Source organism: Rhyacophila brunnea, unplaced genomic scaffold (genome assembly GCF_057557595.1).
Source record: "Rhyacophila brunnea isolate RB1 unplaced genomic scaffold, BYU_Rbru_1.0 scaffold_23, whole genome shotgun sequence".
NCBI lineage: Eukaryota > Metazoa > Arthropoda > Insecta > Trichoptera > Rhyacophilidae > Rhyacophila > Rhyacophila brunnea.
The window spans coordinates 2,180,890-2,198,631 of record NW_028232893.1 but is presented as its reverse complement, the minus strand read 5'-3'; the positions used below and the strand labels follow the sequence as shown (position 1 = coordinate 2,198,631).

The window sequence follows — 17,742 nt, the reverse complement described above, 5'->3', positions numbered from 1 at the left end:
AGACTGGCGAGCGACAGGGATTCTTGGAGGCACCACGTGGTGTCCATATGCTCCAGTTAAGGGGCGGATATGGCAAAAGAAGAAGAATCCATTCATTATGTCTTTACTATCAGAAACAGCAATCTAATATTAAATTCACATTATTATTTATATTACAATATTATTTACTCCATTAAACTTGTGTATTTCCAAGATTGAACGTATACAATATTAACAATAAATGTCTTAAATAGTATAAATTATACTAGATTTATTTTTGACCGATTTTATCAATGTTATTTGTAAATATAAAAATTTTATATTAACAATGGAAAAAAATGCCAATCCCGGGATTGTCAAATTGTAATCCCAAAATCCCGGGATCAGAATTTTGGCTCGGGATTGGATTCATTAGTTGTATGTAATTATATCGGTACTATAATAGCAAACGGTTATAATTACTGCTGTTTACAGAAGAGCAAAAACAAAGTTTTGAAATCAGTCTGACAAGAGTTAGTTTATAAGATATTTTGAAGTATTAAATATCAAAATAAGCGGAATTAGCGTCCCAACACAAACCTCAAATCATTTCTTTTAAAAAGATTGAAGTTTTATTTATCTTTTATTTATCTATCTATTTTAAGCAGATATATCTTTTAGGTACATGGGCCAATGAGAAATAAAAACTAGAATTGAGATTGCAAGGAATGCCTTTCTCAAAATGAGACGGCTCCTTAGCAATGGAGACCTTAACCTAGGTCTGAGACTGCGTATGGTACGTTGTTATGTTCTCTCAATTCTTTTCTATGGAAGTATGGAGGCTAAACCAAGAGATGTCACGGAGACTTGAAGCTTTCGAGATGTGGCTGTATAGACGCATCCTCAAAATTCCTTGGACTGACCGGGTGACAAATGTTGAAGTTCTCAATCGAATGGGGAAGGACCGAGAAGTTCTGCGTAGTATCAAAACCAGGAAACTACAGTATCTTGGCCACATTATGAGAGGAAAAAAGTACAGCATTCCTCAACTTGTCATTCAAGGAAAGATCAATGGTAAGCGTAGCAGAGGACGGTGCTGCATTTCGTGGCTTAAGAACCTCCGTGATTGGAACGAGTGCAGCTCCACTGAACTGTTCAGGGGAGCAGACGACAAATCTAAGATCCCCTTGATGGTGGCCGACCTCCGCTGAGGGATGGCACAATAAGAAGAAACATCTTTTTGCCACTTAACCATCTTACCATCTTTTAACGTTACTTTGTGAACAATAAAGTTGCAGCTCTAATATTTTGCCACATCAAAGAATGTATAATTTGGAACATTATTATGGAAGAAAACTTAAGGGGGGACATGCTCGTCGAAGGTCAAAATTGAGTTTTTATTGTATTTTCAAACCATGATCCTGGACACTCCTTAAACGTTGTAGATAATCTATTTATATAATTTTTAAGCCTTATTATCCTTTATAGTTATTTTAAACATTTGATGACTGCATAAAGTATTTTTGTTACATGAAATAGTATTCTTTTAAACCTCTCGCTCTAATGTTTTAGAATATAGTCATATTTCGGTACATAACTGTGCAGTGGTGTTAAGATTTTTTACGTTTATTAATTTTTAAACGCATTTATAAAACCATTAGTATAATTTATTACGAGATAATTTTTGTAAAATATTCACGATAAAAATTATATTGATAATCTCTGTGATCCCAAATTTGACAAGAATTAGGCATTTGATTATTCAAAAAATCGGCAAGATTAACACATTTGAAGATGATTCTAAAGATACTTATTATAAGCTATGTCTTTGACCATTCAAGTGTGATAAACATCTTATGAATAATGATTGCTTTATTATAATTATTGACCTAAGAATAAGGTAGTGTTTTTTTGAAATACGCCATTTCTTTGTCATTCCCTAGTGGTTAAGCTACAACATACGGCCGTAGCCATAAATTGACAAACTATAATTAAAGTGGGGAGTAAAATTATGTTAACGCGCGTGTTTGAACGTGCGTGAATATTTTACAAAAATTATCTCGTAATAAATTATACTAATGGTTTCATAAATGCGTTTAAAAATTAATAAACGTAAAAAATCTTAACACCACTGCACAGTTATGTACCGAAATATGACTATATTCTAAAACATTAGAGCGAGAGGTTTAAAAGAATACTATTTCATGTAACAAAAATACTTTATGCAGTCATCAAATGTTTAAAATAACTATAAAGGATAATAAGGCTTCAAAATTATATAAATAGATTATCTACAACGTTTAAGGAGTGTCCAGGATCATGGTTTGAAAATACAATAAAAACTCAATTTTGACCTACGACGATCACGTGGGCCGTTAAAAACTGAGAAAACTGCGGTTATAACCGTTTGCCATCACAGTACCACATATTTAAATTCCATAACTCAAAAAGTAATCGTCTACTTACTATATTATGTTCAAAATTTACCAGGTGAAGAAGCGTACGACCTTTGTAGATGTTCCTCCACATTAGTAAAAAAAACTATAAATAACATAATATAAATCACAATTTCTTGGAATAACTGTCTCCAGCACAAGTGATTGATGACCAAAAATAAAACAACAATCGAACCTCCCGAACACAATCATTTTTAAAGGGTTCTGGTTTGGAGTTCTCTATATTAGGAAACAAGAGTTCCGGTTTCCAAGATAATTAAGGGGTTTTCATCTAAAGCCATCAGATGCAACCAATTAAATGAGTGAAATGTATTACAACCTGATATAAAGTAGTGTGTGCGTGTGTGACTCTTGTGAGTTCAGAGTGAGGGACGTAACAACATAATGTGAGTGCCCGGGGTCCCCCAGTCTACCTCCCAAACGATCAAATCAATACAGTCCACTCAAATAATCACCAAAGTTAAATGCTCATAATCAAAAAATGATTTTCAAGATAAATATCGCCCATACACGGCAATAGTGCGTATTTTAAACTATCGTGACAATAACTGTTAATACGTAAAAGTGCTGACTGTCTCGCCAATCTCATTCTTCAAGAGTAAGCAAGACGCGATGTTGTTATTTTACGGTACTAATTGACAGGTAGTGAAAATCGGTTAACCTCAAAATGAGTATAGTTGGTTTTTTGCCGGCAGGTTCGCTACTATCGTTCTACTGCGCAGGCGCAGATCGAAAAAATCCATACTGTCGCATGAAAATTAAGAAGCTTCCAAACTTTTTTGATGCATGCATGAAAGCTTGCAACTATAGGATAATACGTATATACCCATCAGCAGTGAAGGGTGGATGTAGGCTGTTAAGATCCGCCATAAATATTTTGTTAGTCATATGTATTTGTTTTTATTTAATTAATACTACAATTTATAGACGGTATTGGTTGGTTTTTAAAAATCAATTAAAACCTGCCTAACCAAACCATACTAGTTTTGGTATATTTTGGGCGATACGACAAAATAGTACGCACTTTTTCATTCATGCTTATTTGTTTTCGTTGGATTAAGATTGCATATTACACTATATTATAGTCGGTTCCAAACTATAGATAAAAAATATTATTCTATCTATATAATATCGAATGTTATGTATGATTTAATGCACAATTTTAAATATTTTATAGATGATGAGTATTTTTTGACTATGGACTTGGTTTCGCAGGGTTTAATTGAATTTTAAAAACTAACCAACACCGTCTGTAAATTGTAGTCTTAGATCAATGAAAACAAATACATACGATTGACAAAGTTTGGTGTGCACTATTTATGGCGGATCTTAACAGCCTGCCTCCACCCTTCGCCACTGTTACCCATACAATTTCTTGTTATGGCCGCTATAATACTTACTGTCAACAGTAAATCCATGCACGTGTAAATATGGTAAAATGCTAAATAGTTATTTAGTAAGAAGTCTTATAATATGTTTAAACCTTTCACACATACATCCCTTGGTTTAGATAAAATGAATTTAACGCTTATCTACTAAATTCATACAATCATCAGTATATAATTGTGGGCGGATACTCATTAGTTGAGTGGTTTTGCCTTCCATATACGCTGATAAGTTTTTTTTTTAAATTAATCTCTTGTACGATTGTTAATCAAGCGTTCCAACAACCGTTCCAACCGTGGGATTTAACTCAATAAAAGTTAAAATAAATTTATTTGACATTGGTATAACATTCTGAGCATCGATAAAAAAATAATTACCAATTCGGTTAATTCCCAGCTTACACAATGAGCCACGACAGAGTTGATGTTATTCTAACAGACTTATTTGTAAGAAATGAATGGCTCGATTCATTTGGGCTTCGCCAAAGATACTTCCAAGCCCGCTTCCCGAATGGGTTCCACAGGGAAAATGAAAAATTCCACGAAGAAATAGTATTATAATTACACATAAAAATATTCTAATTAATACCCCATGTACGTATACGTCATGTTCATGGGATATAGTCAAATAGAAGGGATAAAATGCATCTTCATAAACAGCAGTTACATGTCTAAGTACTGCTCCTGAGCAGTGTTGACAACAACAACCTATATTGTGTCAAGTTTTGTTTCTTGTTTGAAGACAAGAGCTTCTTTTTACCTTTTAGAGGAATAATTGTTAAATTATTATTTCATATACGCGGAGCTTCGGAGTAATATACAAAAACATTAAATAATGCATGAAATTGTTTCATCCTGTTTCATTTCTCACTAAAATAGGTACCGACCTCACTGCGTTAAGTATCTGATAGTAAAAAATTTGATGCGCATGAAAATGCATAAACTAAATATCTAGCATTTTTTCAACACATTTAAAGCTGATGGAGGCATCAAAAAACGCTAGTAAAAACAACACAAGCCAGATATTTTTTTTGGTTATTAGATAGTGGGTCTAAAAAACCTGGTAATTTTTGTTTCACTCAAGTTTCCTCTTAATGAAAATAATTTATTGAAAGATTTCTTACGGTTCCGGGCTGTATTGCGTTCCGCCAAGGAATCCGTGCCTGTCGGGCACCGTAGAGATGACTGACCCATCGTGGAGAGTGCTGACGGATGAACAGACGGACGTGTTGTCCGTCCTGTCCGTTCTGTCGCTCTTGTCCGCTGTGTTGCTCTTCTGCGATGACATTCTTGCGAGTTGCGTCGTCAAACGTACAACACCATCACTTTAAAACTCATCACCGCCTGTGGAAGTGCCACAATCCACCATTAGATCTTTTAATGAGACAAAAAACTCGCCAACAATCTGAGATGAGACAAAAATTTAACAGTTTGAGTCGGATTGTGACAGAACGATATTACTTAAATCTATTAATTGTAGTCAAAGATTTTGAATCTTCTATCTTTGATAGTAGGTACAACTACTATGTCATGATATCTAATACGACTGATAAATGTAAACTAAACCAGTAGTTTACAAACTTCTTCATTACGCGGTGCCCTTAATGTATAAAGGAACTATTAAGGCATCCTAAAAACATGATTTAAGACCACTTTTTAGCTATCGATTGAAAGTTTCTACTCGGTATCACATTCAGGAGTATTTCTTTAAGCTTTTTTGAGCTGTCAATCAAACGTGGCCCAATCAGAATCAGGCGCTAAGAGTTTTTTCTCTTTATCAATTTAAGCTAAGTATTAAAAAGAAAAATAAAACCAAGACATGGCACAAAAATAAAGGACTGCCCTCTAAAATATAAGATGAATAGTCACCATAGCAATAAAGGAAAAGCAGTTAACGTTTTATTGTAGTGTGATGACAATAGCCACCAAAGCATATGAATCTATGGTTCTTGTCGGCTTAAGGGAAGCCAGCGGCAAACAAATTTTGAAAATAGCCGATATGCTGGATTATTTGTTAGGTTAGGTTTTCATTCTTGAATTCGTGAATTTTGTCAAAATGGGCTATGAAAATGAGCGCGGTTCCCGCCTGGCTTTCTGTAAACTGAATCTATTATTGTGTTCGTGTACTGAATTAAGATTGCTTGGTTTTTTTGAACACCCTACGGTGCCCATGGGAACTGAACACCACAACCTATCTCTTTTTTAAGCTAATCAGCTTCCAACGTCTTGGAAGGTCGCTGAATACGTTTCAAGTGTATTTGGTGAGGCTCTAAGTCCTGGCACGACCAGAAAAGATCTAAGAACACCGAGGAACTACAGGTTTTCTTCGAGGGTGCCGCATGGTCCAATTAGGGAACGAATACAGTCGAAAAGAGGTATAGGCACTGGATGAACGTGTTACATTGTTGTGTAGATAAGAAAAATATAAGTAGTTATCACATAATTACAAAGCTGTAAACAGGTATCTAAAGTATAAGACTTATAAAATTGTTAGTGTACTATTCCATGTCTCACGTAAGTCTTGAGACGATATATTACGAAAGTTGGTTGCTGGAGATTTTTGTCTCATGGTTCAAAATTATCTCATCGTGGATCTTACCTTTAACACTACACTAAATAAGAGAATCTCTCCCCCGTGGCCTTCGATTAGGATTTAAACCGTCCGCAACTCGACGTGGGCGTAAAACAATTGAGAATGTCCGATTATTATTGTTTACGGGACGGCCGCTCTCTGCCCGACTCGATTCAAATTTCGCAATCCGGCAGATGTTATTCTGGAGTGCGTTTTCGTATGGTTTCGTTCGCGAAATTCACTTCTCGTCACTTTCGTTCGAATGACACACTGTTGTTTACAAATTTGGCAGCGCGACGTGATTAGAAATTAAAATAATAAACTACAAATCAACGAGAGACGAGCCCCACAACATTGACAGATTGATATCACATGAGTGCCAACATTGTAGCCAACGATAATTACGAACAGCGCTGCTGATTTGTTGATTAAAATTTCTTCTATTTCCTGTGACAATAATAATAAAAAAATTGGCAATATAAAATACTACGGATGTCTATCTCTAGCTTTAATTATTGTAAAAAAAGAGAATTTGATTTACAACGTTTGCGAATTCATAAAATATACCTGCTATAAAAGTAGGTAGGTAGGTATGTACCTAGTTAAAATATTTAATAAATTTTATTAAAATAAACTTTCGCAATACTAACAATTTTTAAAGCTGCGTTGACACGGCCTAAGTACGATCCAAGTATACTTGGACCGAGTGCCATCCAAGTAGACATATTCATACTAATTATTCCTATCCAAGCTACTTGTACCGCGTCCTACTCATCCAAGTTAACTTGGATAGGAATAAATAGTATGAAGCTGTCACTTGGATGGCAGTCGATCCAAGTAAACTTGGATAGGAATAATTAGTATGAAGATGTCTCATCCAAGTGACAGCTTCATACTATTTATTCCTATCCAAGTTAACTTGGATGAGTAGGACGCGGTCCAAGTAGCTTGGATAGGAATAATTAGTATGAAGATGTCACATACGAGTGCACTTGGATGGCACTCGGCCCAAGTGTACTTGGATCAAGTGCCATCCAAGTTAACTTGGATAGGAATAAATTGTATGAAGCTGTCACTTGGATGAGACAGCTTCATACTAATTATTCCTATCCAAGTAGACTTGGATCGTACTTGGACCGTGTCAACGCGGCTTTAAAAGCAAAATAAAGTGAACTATAAAAAATTAAAGCTCTAGCTTTATTCGAGTATCACCATTCCATCATCATCCAGTTGGCAGCACTGTATTTTTCCGTCAACACTTTGACAAAATGGCAACTATAAATAATTATTGGCAACATTAAAGTTAGAACTGTCATAGCGGCTGTCAAGAAGACTATCGTTAACTAAAAATTAACGAAGGGCTTTTGGGAGAAATCGTAATCGTCGGTAGTTTTAGAGACAAACTATTTTAGCAGTAAATCAACACAGATTCAATATGGTGAGTTAAAATCGAGTTGTATTGGTAGTGTCACGTAATATCGGTCAGCAATACATAACATGGATATGTAATTTCCCTAGTTGAAGGTTTTATCAAATTATTCAATGTATTGAATTTCATTAGATTATTCTCATTGCACATTGCTCTGAACAGATCATGTTTATGCTTAGATCGGTAGACTTGTATTGTTTTTATTTTTCCTTAATAATTTACGCGATTTTATGAAATAATTCGAATATTTAGGTATGTACCTACTTAATTGATTTGTCATTTACTTCTGTGAAGCAATTAAGTGGTCACACTTTCCGCTTAGATATTTTAACAGAATTGGTTGTTAGTCATTCGGTCAACCACTATTCTAGATCCACTATCACCATCCCTTTTCTATCAGAAGTTGGGGCACTAATCTACGAAAGCCTATCCGTCAGATGTCTGGCAGTTACACAATGAAAACTATCAACCTCCACTTTTGACCGTTGTTTGACGTTTTACAACTATTGTAAAAATATCTACTTAATCATTTAATTTCAATACAAAGTGGCCGTAGGCCCATTTCAGACGGGACACCGGTTTCGCGCTCGATATAATATAGGAGACCTTTGTATTATGTTTATGAACGCCCTAGAGCTAATGAGTCAACGCGTGTCGGTACACTTTTCCGTCGGGCGCTACATTCTCAAGCCGCCGATACACTTGTTTTTATTACCGCAGCCAGTTTTATATTCTAATTTATAACGCGAAATTATGCGTTGACTCATTAGCTCTGGGGCGTTCATAAACATAATACAAAGGCCCCTTTATTCGAATACAAAGAATACAAATTCGAAAAATACCTATATTATATCGAGCACGACACCGGTGTCCCGTCTCAAACGGGCCTTATAGTCCTGACAAAGCAGCCCATATTACTATTAAAATTATTGTATTGTGTTATTACTTCAGATATTTCTAACTGTGTTTACATATCGTCTCTGTTCTGGCAGAACACACTAACTGGAGAATACTAGTTTTGAGTAATTTGACTTTGAAGTTGTTAAAATGTTTGAAATGGTCTATCATGTGAGTTTATTAAGTAATCTTAAAAAGGATGACTTTAAAATAAAGACTGTTTATTTATTAAGAAGGTTTCCAGACGGTAAAGTTTGAAATAAGGAACATTTTGGTATAACTAACTCAATATGTAATTTTTTCGAATTAGTGTCTTCTGCCAGAACAGTGACGATATTATAAAATGCATATTTAGTCAATAAATGAGATACTTATACGAATGAAATATTGTGTTAAATAATGGTGTGAACAGTTTTATCGAGGTTGTTTTGACTGGCCTAATTTGTCTTCTAATCGTGTGACTAGAAACTTTTACACCATTATTTTCAACAATGTATTGTGGTTATCTATGGTCAAAAGTGGAGGTAGATAGTTTTCATTGTGCAACGGGCAGAATCTGATACGTAGGCTTTTGTACATTAAAGCCGAAGTTGGATATTACCTTGGCTATCTGCATTCTGGATTTAACCGCTTGGAACAAGTGAATGGCAACTTAATCTTTTAAGTTTCGGTGAATGTTTTAGATACGATTATTGACTTTGTAAACCACTGGGTAAAGGTTTCTTGTTTTATTGATTGCTGTTTACTGTAGTAAAATGTAATTCAATCATCGAAGAATCGCTACAAAGTACATGAAATTACATCTGTCACGCCCGTGGTGGGTAGAGTCTTATCGAAATTGTTGGCAAAGGTACTCTACATACAGTCGAACTCGGTTATTATGATCACGGACATAGCGAGATCTCGGATGTAAAGAGGAAACATTTGTTGACATTTTAGTTTATGATTTTCTCCATAAATTTATTCACTTTTATAACGAGCTACTTATCGGATATACCGAGCAAAAATATGGTCAAAAGTTTTCTTAAAACTGTTAATGTGTCGATCGTTTAAAAACATTTTCGTCGAACAGGGTGAACTGGTTTGCTGAACTTTTGTTACTCGCCAGTGATGAGTGAAATTTTCAAGGTTTTGATCAGCCAGCAATTCACATATTTTTAGACTAAGTATTATAAAAAAATATTTTCATTTTTTAGTTGGTATTAGTGCTCGGCGATCTTCACATACCACATCGCTGTAGCAGTCTCCCGGCCAAGTTCAAGAAGCTGCTGGTGCCGGGAAGAATCCAGCACATCCTCTGCACAGGAAACCTCTGCACCAAAGAACTCTTCGATTATTTAAAGACACTGGCCAGTGATGTGCATGTTGTCAGGGGGGATTTCGATGAGGTGAGGATTTTTCAATATTTTCTTTTGTTTTTATGTATAATCATTATTTTTTTAAATTATTTAGAAAAGTATGATTCAGTTGGTAATTCGATCATGTCCGATCCTAATAAGATCATATGGGCCTCCACAGAGTAGAGGTTTTGTATTAACAGATTTTGTTTTTACGAGAAATGGATGTCAACCACTTGCTCAACCTATTAGGTCCATACTCTGACTCATACACAAATTGAAAATCAATAATGTGTACTTGCCAGACCCACTCCACAAATATTATCATCGCTCAGTTGCCATTCCCATTTTCTAACTCACGTAATTGCTACTATGTTTTATGTTCATTGTGATTACTTACTCGAGTGTAGTTATAAACTTTACTATTTTACACAAATTTTACGGAATACTTATCTACTCATCGTGACAGATTGTCTTTTTATACGGCCTATTGGTAAACAAAGTTTATAGCAGTAGTGTGAAGTTCTCTGCAATGCAAAGTCACTTGTAGCTAACTTAGTCATGAACCAGAGCTCTTTTTTTTGCTTCAACTTCATACATTTAGTCTCCATCTCTATGGAAGAAAGTTTTTTCATCATCTTTGGATTAACTGTATACCAAGATACTTGTCTGGAAATTTGTACGTATGCAGTTCACCGTATTACACTTAACCAAGAAATGTTGTATCGGAAATATATGGTCGTATATTAAAAACCATCCAATCTCTTTGGATTGTAAGTTCCGAGATAAAAATTCATTTCCAAATAAAACACGGTTCTTGTCGGTTTATAGGAAGCCAGCTGCAAACAAATTTTGAAAATAGCCGATATACTGTATTATTTGTTAGGTTAGGATAGATTAGGTTTTCATTCTTGAAGGAACATTATTGTCTGCAATGCTCCACGAACAATGTGTATTTTTTTCATCTTGGTGCTATAGAGATGACTATACGGTCATCTCTTTCCGATAAGAAATCTCACAGCAAACTGTGCTACGGTGAAATGTAATTAATACGTACAATTTAAATGTAACTATCAAGATAGACCTGAGGTTATTTTAAATTATGTAATATCGAATATTTGAATTTGCAGAACATCAACTACCCAGAGCAGAAAGTGGTGACGGTGGGCCAGTTTAGGATAGGACTGTGCCACGGCCACCAGGTCGTCCCTTGGGGAGATCCTGAGTCGCTGGCGCTCATCCAGAGACAGCTGGACGTGGACATTCTCATCTCGGGACACACCCACAAATTCGAGGCGTACGAGCATGAAAATAGATTCTACATCAACCCCGGATCTGCGACCGGCGCATATAATCCCCTTGATATGTGAGTTTACAATACTATATCACATCTTTCAATAAGCCATGTTGTAGAATATGCTCCATAGCTTTGATTCCATCAAATCGTTTCTGCTAGATTTTGTATGTGAGGAAGAAATATATCACCAATAGAAAAAATCTTTTTTGAAAAAAAAATACGACACCCAGCAGGATCGAACCTGCGTCTCTCGGGTTTTGGGCCCACGCACATGGACCACGATTCACAAGATTTAAGAATATGACATTCTTTTTATTGAACAGATAATTTTGAAAACACTTCTGAGAAAATATATCACCCGACCATGTCCGATCCTAATAAGATCATATGGGCCTCCACACAATAGAAAAAATCTTTTTTGAAAAAAATACAACACCTAGCAAGAATCGAACCTGCGTATCCTGGGTTTCGTGCCTGCCTCGCAGTGTGTTTTCAGAAAAGATTTTTTCTATTGGTCATATATTTTCTCAGAAGTGTTTTCAAAATTTTTTCTTTTCTTTTGACCATGTCCGACCCTAATAGGATCATATGGGCCTCTACAGAGTGGAGGTTTGTATTAGCAGATTTTATTATTACGAGAAATGGATGTCAGCCACTTGCTCAACCTATTAGGACCATACTCTGACTCATGCACAAATTGAAAAACAATAAGTGAACTTGCCAGACCCATTTTCAAAATTATGTATGTTCAATAAAAAGAATGATACATTCTTAAATCTTGTGAATTATTCGTTGAATAAAAAAATAGTTAAATACCCTGTGTATTGATGGTTGGTACTCGGAATAATATAATAATTTGTTTTTGTATATTCCAGGTCTGTGACGCCATCTTTTGTGTTAATGGATATCCAAAGCACTACGGTCGTGACGTACGTCTACCAACTCCTCGGTGACGAGGTCAAAGTCGAGAGGATCGAATACAAAAAGCCATAAGAATGATATAATTAGTATAGTTTTATATAAAAAAAAAATGGTGGCATTACCGAGAAGCACTGCACGATATCTGGAGCGTTTGATTCAAAATGGTTCCTGTCTTACTGTAGAATAGCAACTGTCTTAAATGAATTTCTGTTCATTTTTACATTGTGAGACATCTATTTTCAAAAACCGATAAGTCCACACAAAATGGCCAAAATTTGACAAAAAATATGTCCATAATTTTCTCTATGTAATTTCACACAATACTATTATGTATCGATCTGTCGCCTTTGAAACCCGTCAAAACCAAATAAGAAAATGTTTAAAGACTTACAGAAACCGATAGTTTAAAGCAAGCAAATGCCGATATGTACGTTCAATTTTATTAATAATTTTAATTAAGGGATGTTCGCTATTAAAAATAGACATTATTCTAATTTGAAAATAAAACACGACAGGAAATAGAATCCAATCATCTAAGCTTGAAATGCAAAAACGTTTATGTAATAGATAGATGACTCACATGCCAGACACTTACATCTTTCCAGATCATGCCAGCATCCCGTTGCTCCACTGAATAATGATCAGAGGTTTTTAAATTGTGTATCAGTGGCGAAGGGTGGAGGTATGGTGTTAGCATCCGCCATAATTAGTCCACATTAAACTTTGTTAGACGTAAGACTACAATTTACAGATGGTGTCGGTTAGTTTTTAAAAATCATTTAAACCCTGCCTAAACCGAACCATAATAGTTTTCGTATATTTTGGCCTATACGACAAAATTGTGCACACTTTATCATTCATACTTATTTGTTTTCGTTGGATTAATTTGTTGACCGCGGAGCATTTAATTACTATTTAATTACCATGCTTATTATATCGAATGGCCAAATAATGAGGGCACAACAGGTGTGCCGTCCGCTTTGAAAGGACTAAGAATACATATTACACATAATGTTGCTTCATTTCTTTTAATTCATTAAGCCCTGCCTCACCAAACTATAATAGATAAAAATATTATTCTATCTATAAAATGTCTAATGTTATGTATGATTTAATTGCATAATTTTAGATATTTTGGTTTACGGTGGCTGCGTGGCTTAAGCGTTGGACTATAACGCCGTGGGTCCCAGGTTCGAATCCTGGGTCTGGCAAGTACAGATAATTGTTTTTCAATTTGTGTGTGAGTCAGGGTATGGACCTAATAGGTTGAGCAAGTGGCTGACATCCATTTCTCGTAAAAAAAACAAAATCTGTTAATACAAACCTCTACTCTGTGGAGGCCCATATGATCCTATTAGGATCGGACATGGTTAAAAAAAAAATTATGGCTTAGTTTTCGCAAGATATGATTGAATTTTAAAAACTAACCTACACCATCTGTAAATTGAAGTCTTATTTCAATAAAACAAATAATTATGACTGACAATGTTTAATATGGACTATTTATGGCGGATCCTAATAGCATTCGCCACTGGTGTGTATTGATTATTTTCATGTAGGAAATTTGAAGATTTTACTGTAATTCAATGTGCTGATAAATGATTTAAACGGAGGCATAGTTTTCTTTTGTTCCGCAGTAGGCTCTTTGCACAGTAGAAGAAATAGTTTGACAATGAGAGCCCAAAAGATGACCAAAACTTACCATTTTCATGATGAGTGGGAAATTGAGTATTTCTTTGTGATGAACAAAGACAAAGTGCCGTTGTTTAATTTGTAATGCCTAAGTGCCAGCAAAATATATTACGTTTGTTATATAAGTTGAAGAATTACAAAGGTAGAGTGTGGTAGATCACAGCTTACTTGAAGTTGGACATACCTGGTATAGTGAATAAATGACATTTGATTAGCCCTGTCTACATTCGGGCAGTTTTTCGGTATGTAGATGAACGCATCGGAGTGCATGCGTAGCCTGCACAATGCCTGCCTCAAACCGTTTTAAAAATGGCCGTTTTGCATGATGAAAGTGCTGGCACACGTAGCTCCATTACCGATAGACTTCTGTTCAACATTAGCCGATTTGCGCATCAAAATATCTATACATTTCAAAGGTTACGTGCGATTGTCGCTAGGTAGATGTGCGCGGTCTTCATATGCAACACTGGATCGACGTTCTTTGAAAGTTTGATTTATGGCTATCTTAGATGTGAGAGCCGGCTTAATGTTAAAACCAGAATTAAAAAATTGAAATGAAGTGGAAAATGAAATGATCAAATGTAGACAGGGTAAGTTCAAAAGTTATATATTAATAATATGTAATGTAAAAGTTTACGGTCGATATTTGCTGATTTTGATTCTATACAACTCATGTAAATAATTGATTGCCCTCAGAAACTTTGTGGTAATATACTTACCACTTGAAAGTTATTAAATAGGGGCCATTTTTGATTTGATTCACATCACCGTCCAGTGCTTTTCGACAGTGTTGCCAAAAGAAGATAATATTATAAATGTATTATTGATAATTATTAAAGATTAAGTGTTTATAAATAAAGATAAATAAAGATCATGATTCCGGCGGTATCGTAAAGCTGAGACGGAATCATATAGTTTTATGATGTTTCAATGACTGATGTATATTTCATGTTTGTACTGTTAACAAGGAATTATGTGGCACCGTATTGAATCAAATATAAATCGATACTTTGGGATGTCCTATCCACGGACAGCACATTTACGCATATATTACGATATAGTAAGATGTAGCCACAAATCATATTGAATTTTGTATAGATATTACAGCTGTTAAAACCCCCATTTTTTAAGGTTCTGTTCCGGGTTCAGTTTTATTAGGAAAATCGGATGCAGTTCATCAAATAATAATACAGAACCCTGGTTCCAGTTCTTTAAAAACCCAATATACTTACAGGTTTTAATTGAATTTTGAAAACTAACCAATACAGTTACAGATGTTGCTGATACTTTATTGTAATTTCAAACCTCGAATATCCTTTCAGGCGAAGGATATGGAAGCCAGAAGTAGGTATCAGTGGCGAAGGGTGGAAGTAGGCTAGGCGGAGATCCGACATAAATAGTGCACACTAAACTTTGTCACAGCGCTCAAAATGACCGGAGCGCCGTTCCGGTTCATAAAATCCCCAAAATTATCGCTGTCTCGTGGTAAAATTAATTTTACCATCTGATACCTATAACAAAAAATCTAAAACTTGGATAATTATGTTAATACTTTCGTAAAATTATCCAGCGCTCTGGTTCGTAAAAGTTTCCATTTCGAGCGCTGTTTTGTCAGTCATATTTATTTGCTTTCATTGAATATGATTTTTTAAATTTGAATTAAACCCTATATTTCGATTAAACCCTGCCAACCAAACCATATAGATAAAAAATACTTAAATAAATATTTTATTTGTAAGATGGTTTGGCTTAGGCAGGGTTTAATTGAATCTTAAAAAACTAACCAACACCATCTGAATTCTTGGTTCAATGAAAACAAATAAGTATGACTGACAAAGTGTAGTGTGCACTATTTATGTGGGATCTTAACAGCCTACCACCACCCTTCACCACTGGTAGGTTTTCAACCACATTAGTAAAATCAAAAATTTAGAAATTCTTACAGATGGATCCTTCTGTGTTTTCCTTATAAAAATCGCTGAGTCATGTTCCAGTTTGACGTAAATGCTACTATTTTATGCAAACAAATGTAAGTAAAGTAGTTATCAAGGTTTGTAAGATAATTAGTGGTCCTATATGCCATCACTTTTATACGTTTAAGCTCCATCTCTATATAAGATGAGTTTTTTCAACTTCTTTGGTAATAATACTTTGCATTGTAATAACTAATTGATATATTTTTTGAATAAAAAGATCACAACTACACATTATATAGGTAACTTAAAATTTATGGAACATTTTTAAGGGGTTATCAAGATTACTATCCAACAAGTCGCTAGTGCGGTTAAAAGTATTAGGAGCTTGTTCATTCACAGTTTTAACATGTAGCCAAGAAGATCTTGTTGGACAGTAGGATTGAAATGTTCCATTTCCAGTTCTACCCATCTATTCTATACACAAGACTGCTATCGAGGATTATAATTGTTACAATAAGTTAGCTGTCAAAACTGTCTCTAAAATTTAGCACACCCAAGAGAGGTGCTATAAAACATAGCACTTATTGTAACATAATTGTTACAATAAGTGCTAATACTTCGATACAAAACTACTCTCGGTCGCGGCCGATAGCAGTCTTGTGTATAGAATAGATGCACTACATACATCAATAATTCTATCTCAACAGAATGATTATAAAATAATATGTTGGTATTTTACGATATATAACAATACGTATTGTAAGTGTTAAAAGTGTATACGATTGCATTGTTATAGCCGCCAAACTTAAATAAGTGTTCGATAAGCTTGTTGTTTGTATGCGTAAATATGCTCTCCGATTAGTGACCCTAGGATAGTCTAGAAGTGAACAAAAGTAGGTATTTACCACTGCTTGCTATCTCATAAATTACTATGGAATTCTAACCATTTACTTAAAATATGAGTCAGAAACACTGACATCTATTGCCAATATTATAACAAATAAAAAGGCATACATAATTTTATATTAGTTTCTTTTCTCATTTATGCTAAATTTTAATTGATTTAAGGAGCAGGTTTAAGGTTTGTATAGAACCAATACCTTTTTTGTTCTTCTTTCGATGGTGCTACAACTTGATTCGAGCCTTAACATCCTACAGCCGTTGCGATTCTCTGGCCTGTTCCTTGTCTTCGACGTTGAGAAGAGCTCTTGTATCCCCTTTTTAAAGCATCCATGGTCTCACAACTGGTTTTCTTACAGCTGCATAGCTAGAAATATTGGGTCCCTAGATGAAAATCATACAAAACCCCCTCAAATTAAATATTAGAAAAATTCCTTGATGAACATCGGCCTGAGATTTAGGGCTCCCTGTCTATGCCGCAATCTACGTCTTCGGGTTCCCAACGAGGACCATTTTTAGTACCCAAGTCTAGCATCGCCTGCCCAGTTAAGCGTCATAAGTTTTATCAGTTTTTAACAGTTTCGAATCCAGGTATATGCGACACAATTCATCATTATACCTGATTATCCGGGCATTTTCGCCAAAGTTTGTACATGTTTGAAATTTGGGTAATATTATTTTTTCACTCAAATTAACCATTTTTATATAGCTAGCAGATTCCTTGTTCTATTGCTGAATTGGTGATAGCAATTTTTCAGCAAAATATTGATTAATACAATATTTATATCATTTTTATTATGAAATTGGGCATAATAAGTTTCCGTTCCGTGACTACGAAACTTAGCTTTTAAAACATGAATGAAACACTTTTTATCACTTAAAAGAGCTCTATTAGATTAAAAAAACCATACACTTCAAAATAAAACTACAAATAGTCAAAAAATATTATTGAATTTTAATTCTTGGGCACATTTCGTTCCCC

At 34.9% G+C, this 17,742-nt stretch overlaps 2 protein-coding genes across 3 annotated transcripts in view; one reads left to right on the top strand and one right to left on the bottom strand.

Annotated features, from left to right (window-relative positions):
* wkd (TBC1 domain family member whacked) overlaps nt 1-6,752 on the bottom strand; it is a 422,625-nt gene extending 415,873 nt beyond the window's left edge. The window contains exons 1-2 of one of the 2 annotated variants that reach the window (XR_015071148.1): nt 6,399-6,752; nt 4,924-5,143 (exon numbers count right to left, since the gene is read on the bottom strand). Coding sequence is in view for 1 of the 2 variants with exons in the window: in XM_085950234.1 (XP_085806360.1) it covers nt 4,924-5,087 (164 nt within the window). In the remaining variant the exon portion in view is untranslated. Of the gene's footprint in view, nt 1-4,923; nt 5,505-6,044 lie in introns of both variants that reach the window. The other variant, XM_085950234.1, reaches the window with a different exon arrangement.
* Nucleotides 6,753-7,658: 906 nt separating this feature from the next.
* Vps29 (vacuolar protein sorting 29) lies at nt 7,659-14,483 on the top strand. Its single transcript, XM_085950230.1, has 4 exons — nt 7,659-7,809; nt 9,894-10,085; nt 11,165-11,400; nt 12,207-14,483. The coding sequence occupies exons 1-4, from the start codon at nt 7,807-7,809 to the stop codon at nt 12,322-12,324; spliced, it is 549 nt and encodes a 182-aa protein (XP_085806356.1). The 5' UTR covers nt 7,659-7,806; the 3' UTR covers nt 12,325-14,483.
* The last annotated feature ends 3,259 nt before the right edge of the window (nt 14,484-17,742 follow it).

Bases quoted from the DNA above. Each gene is read 5' to 3' on its own strand.
- Vps29 (XM_085950230.1), top strand. The intron at 10,086-11,164 runs GTGAGGATTTTT...TTGAATTTGCAG, and splicing joins TCAGGGGGGATTTCGATGAG to AACATCAACTACCCAGAGCA. The intron at 11,401-12,206 runs GTGAGTTTACAA...TGTATATTCCAG, and splicing joins GCATATAATCCCCTTGATAT to GTCTGTGACGCCATCTTTTG.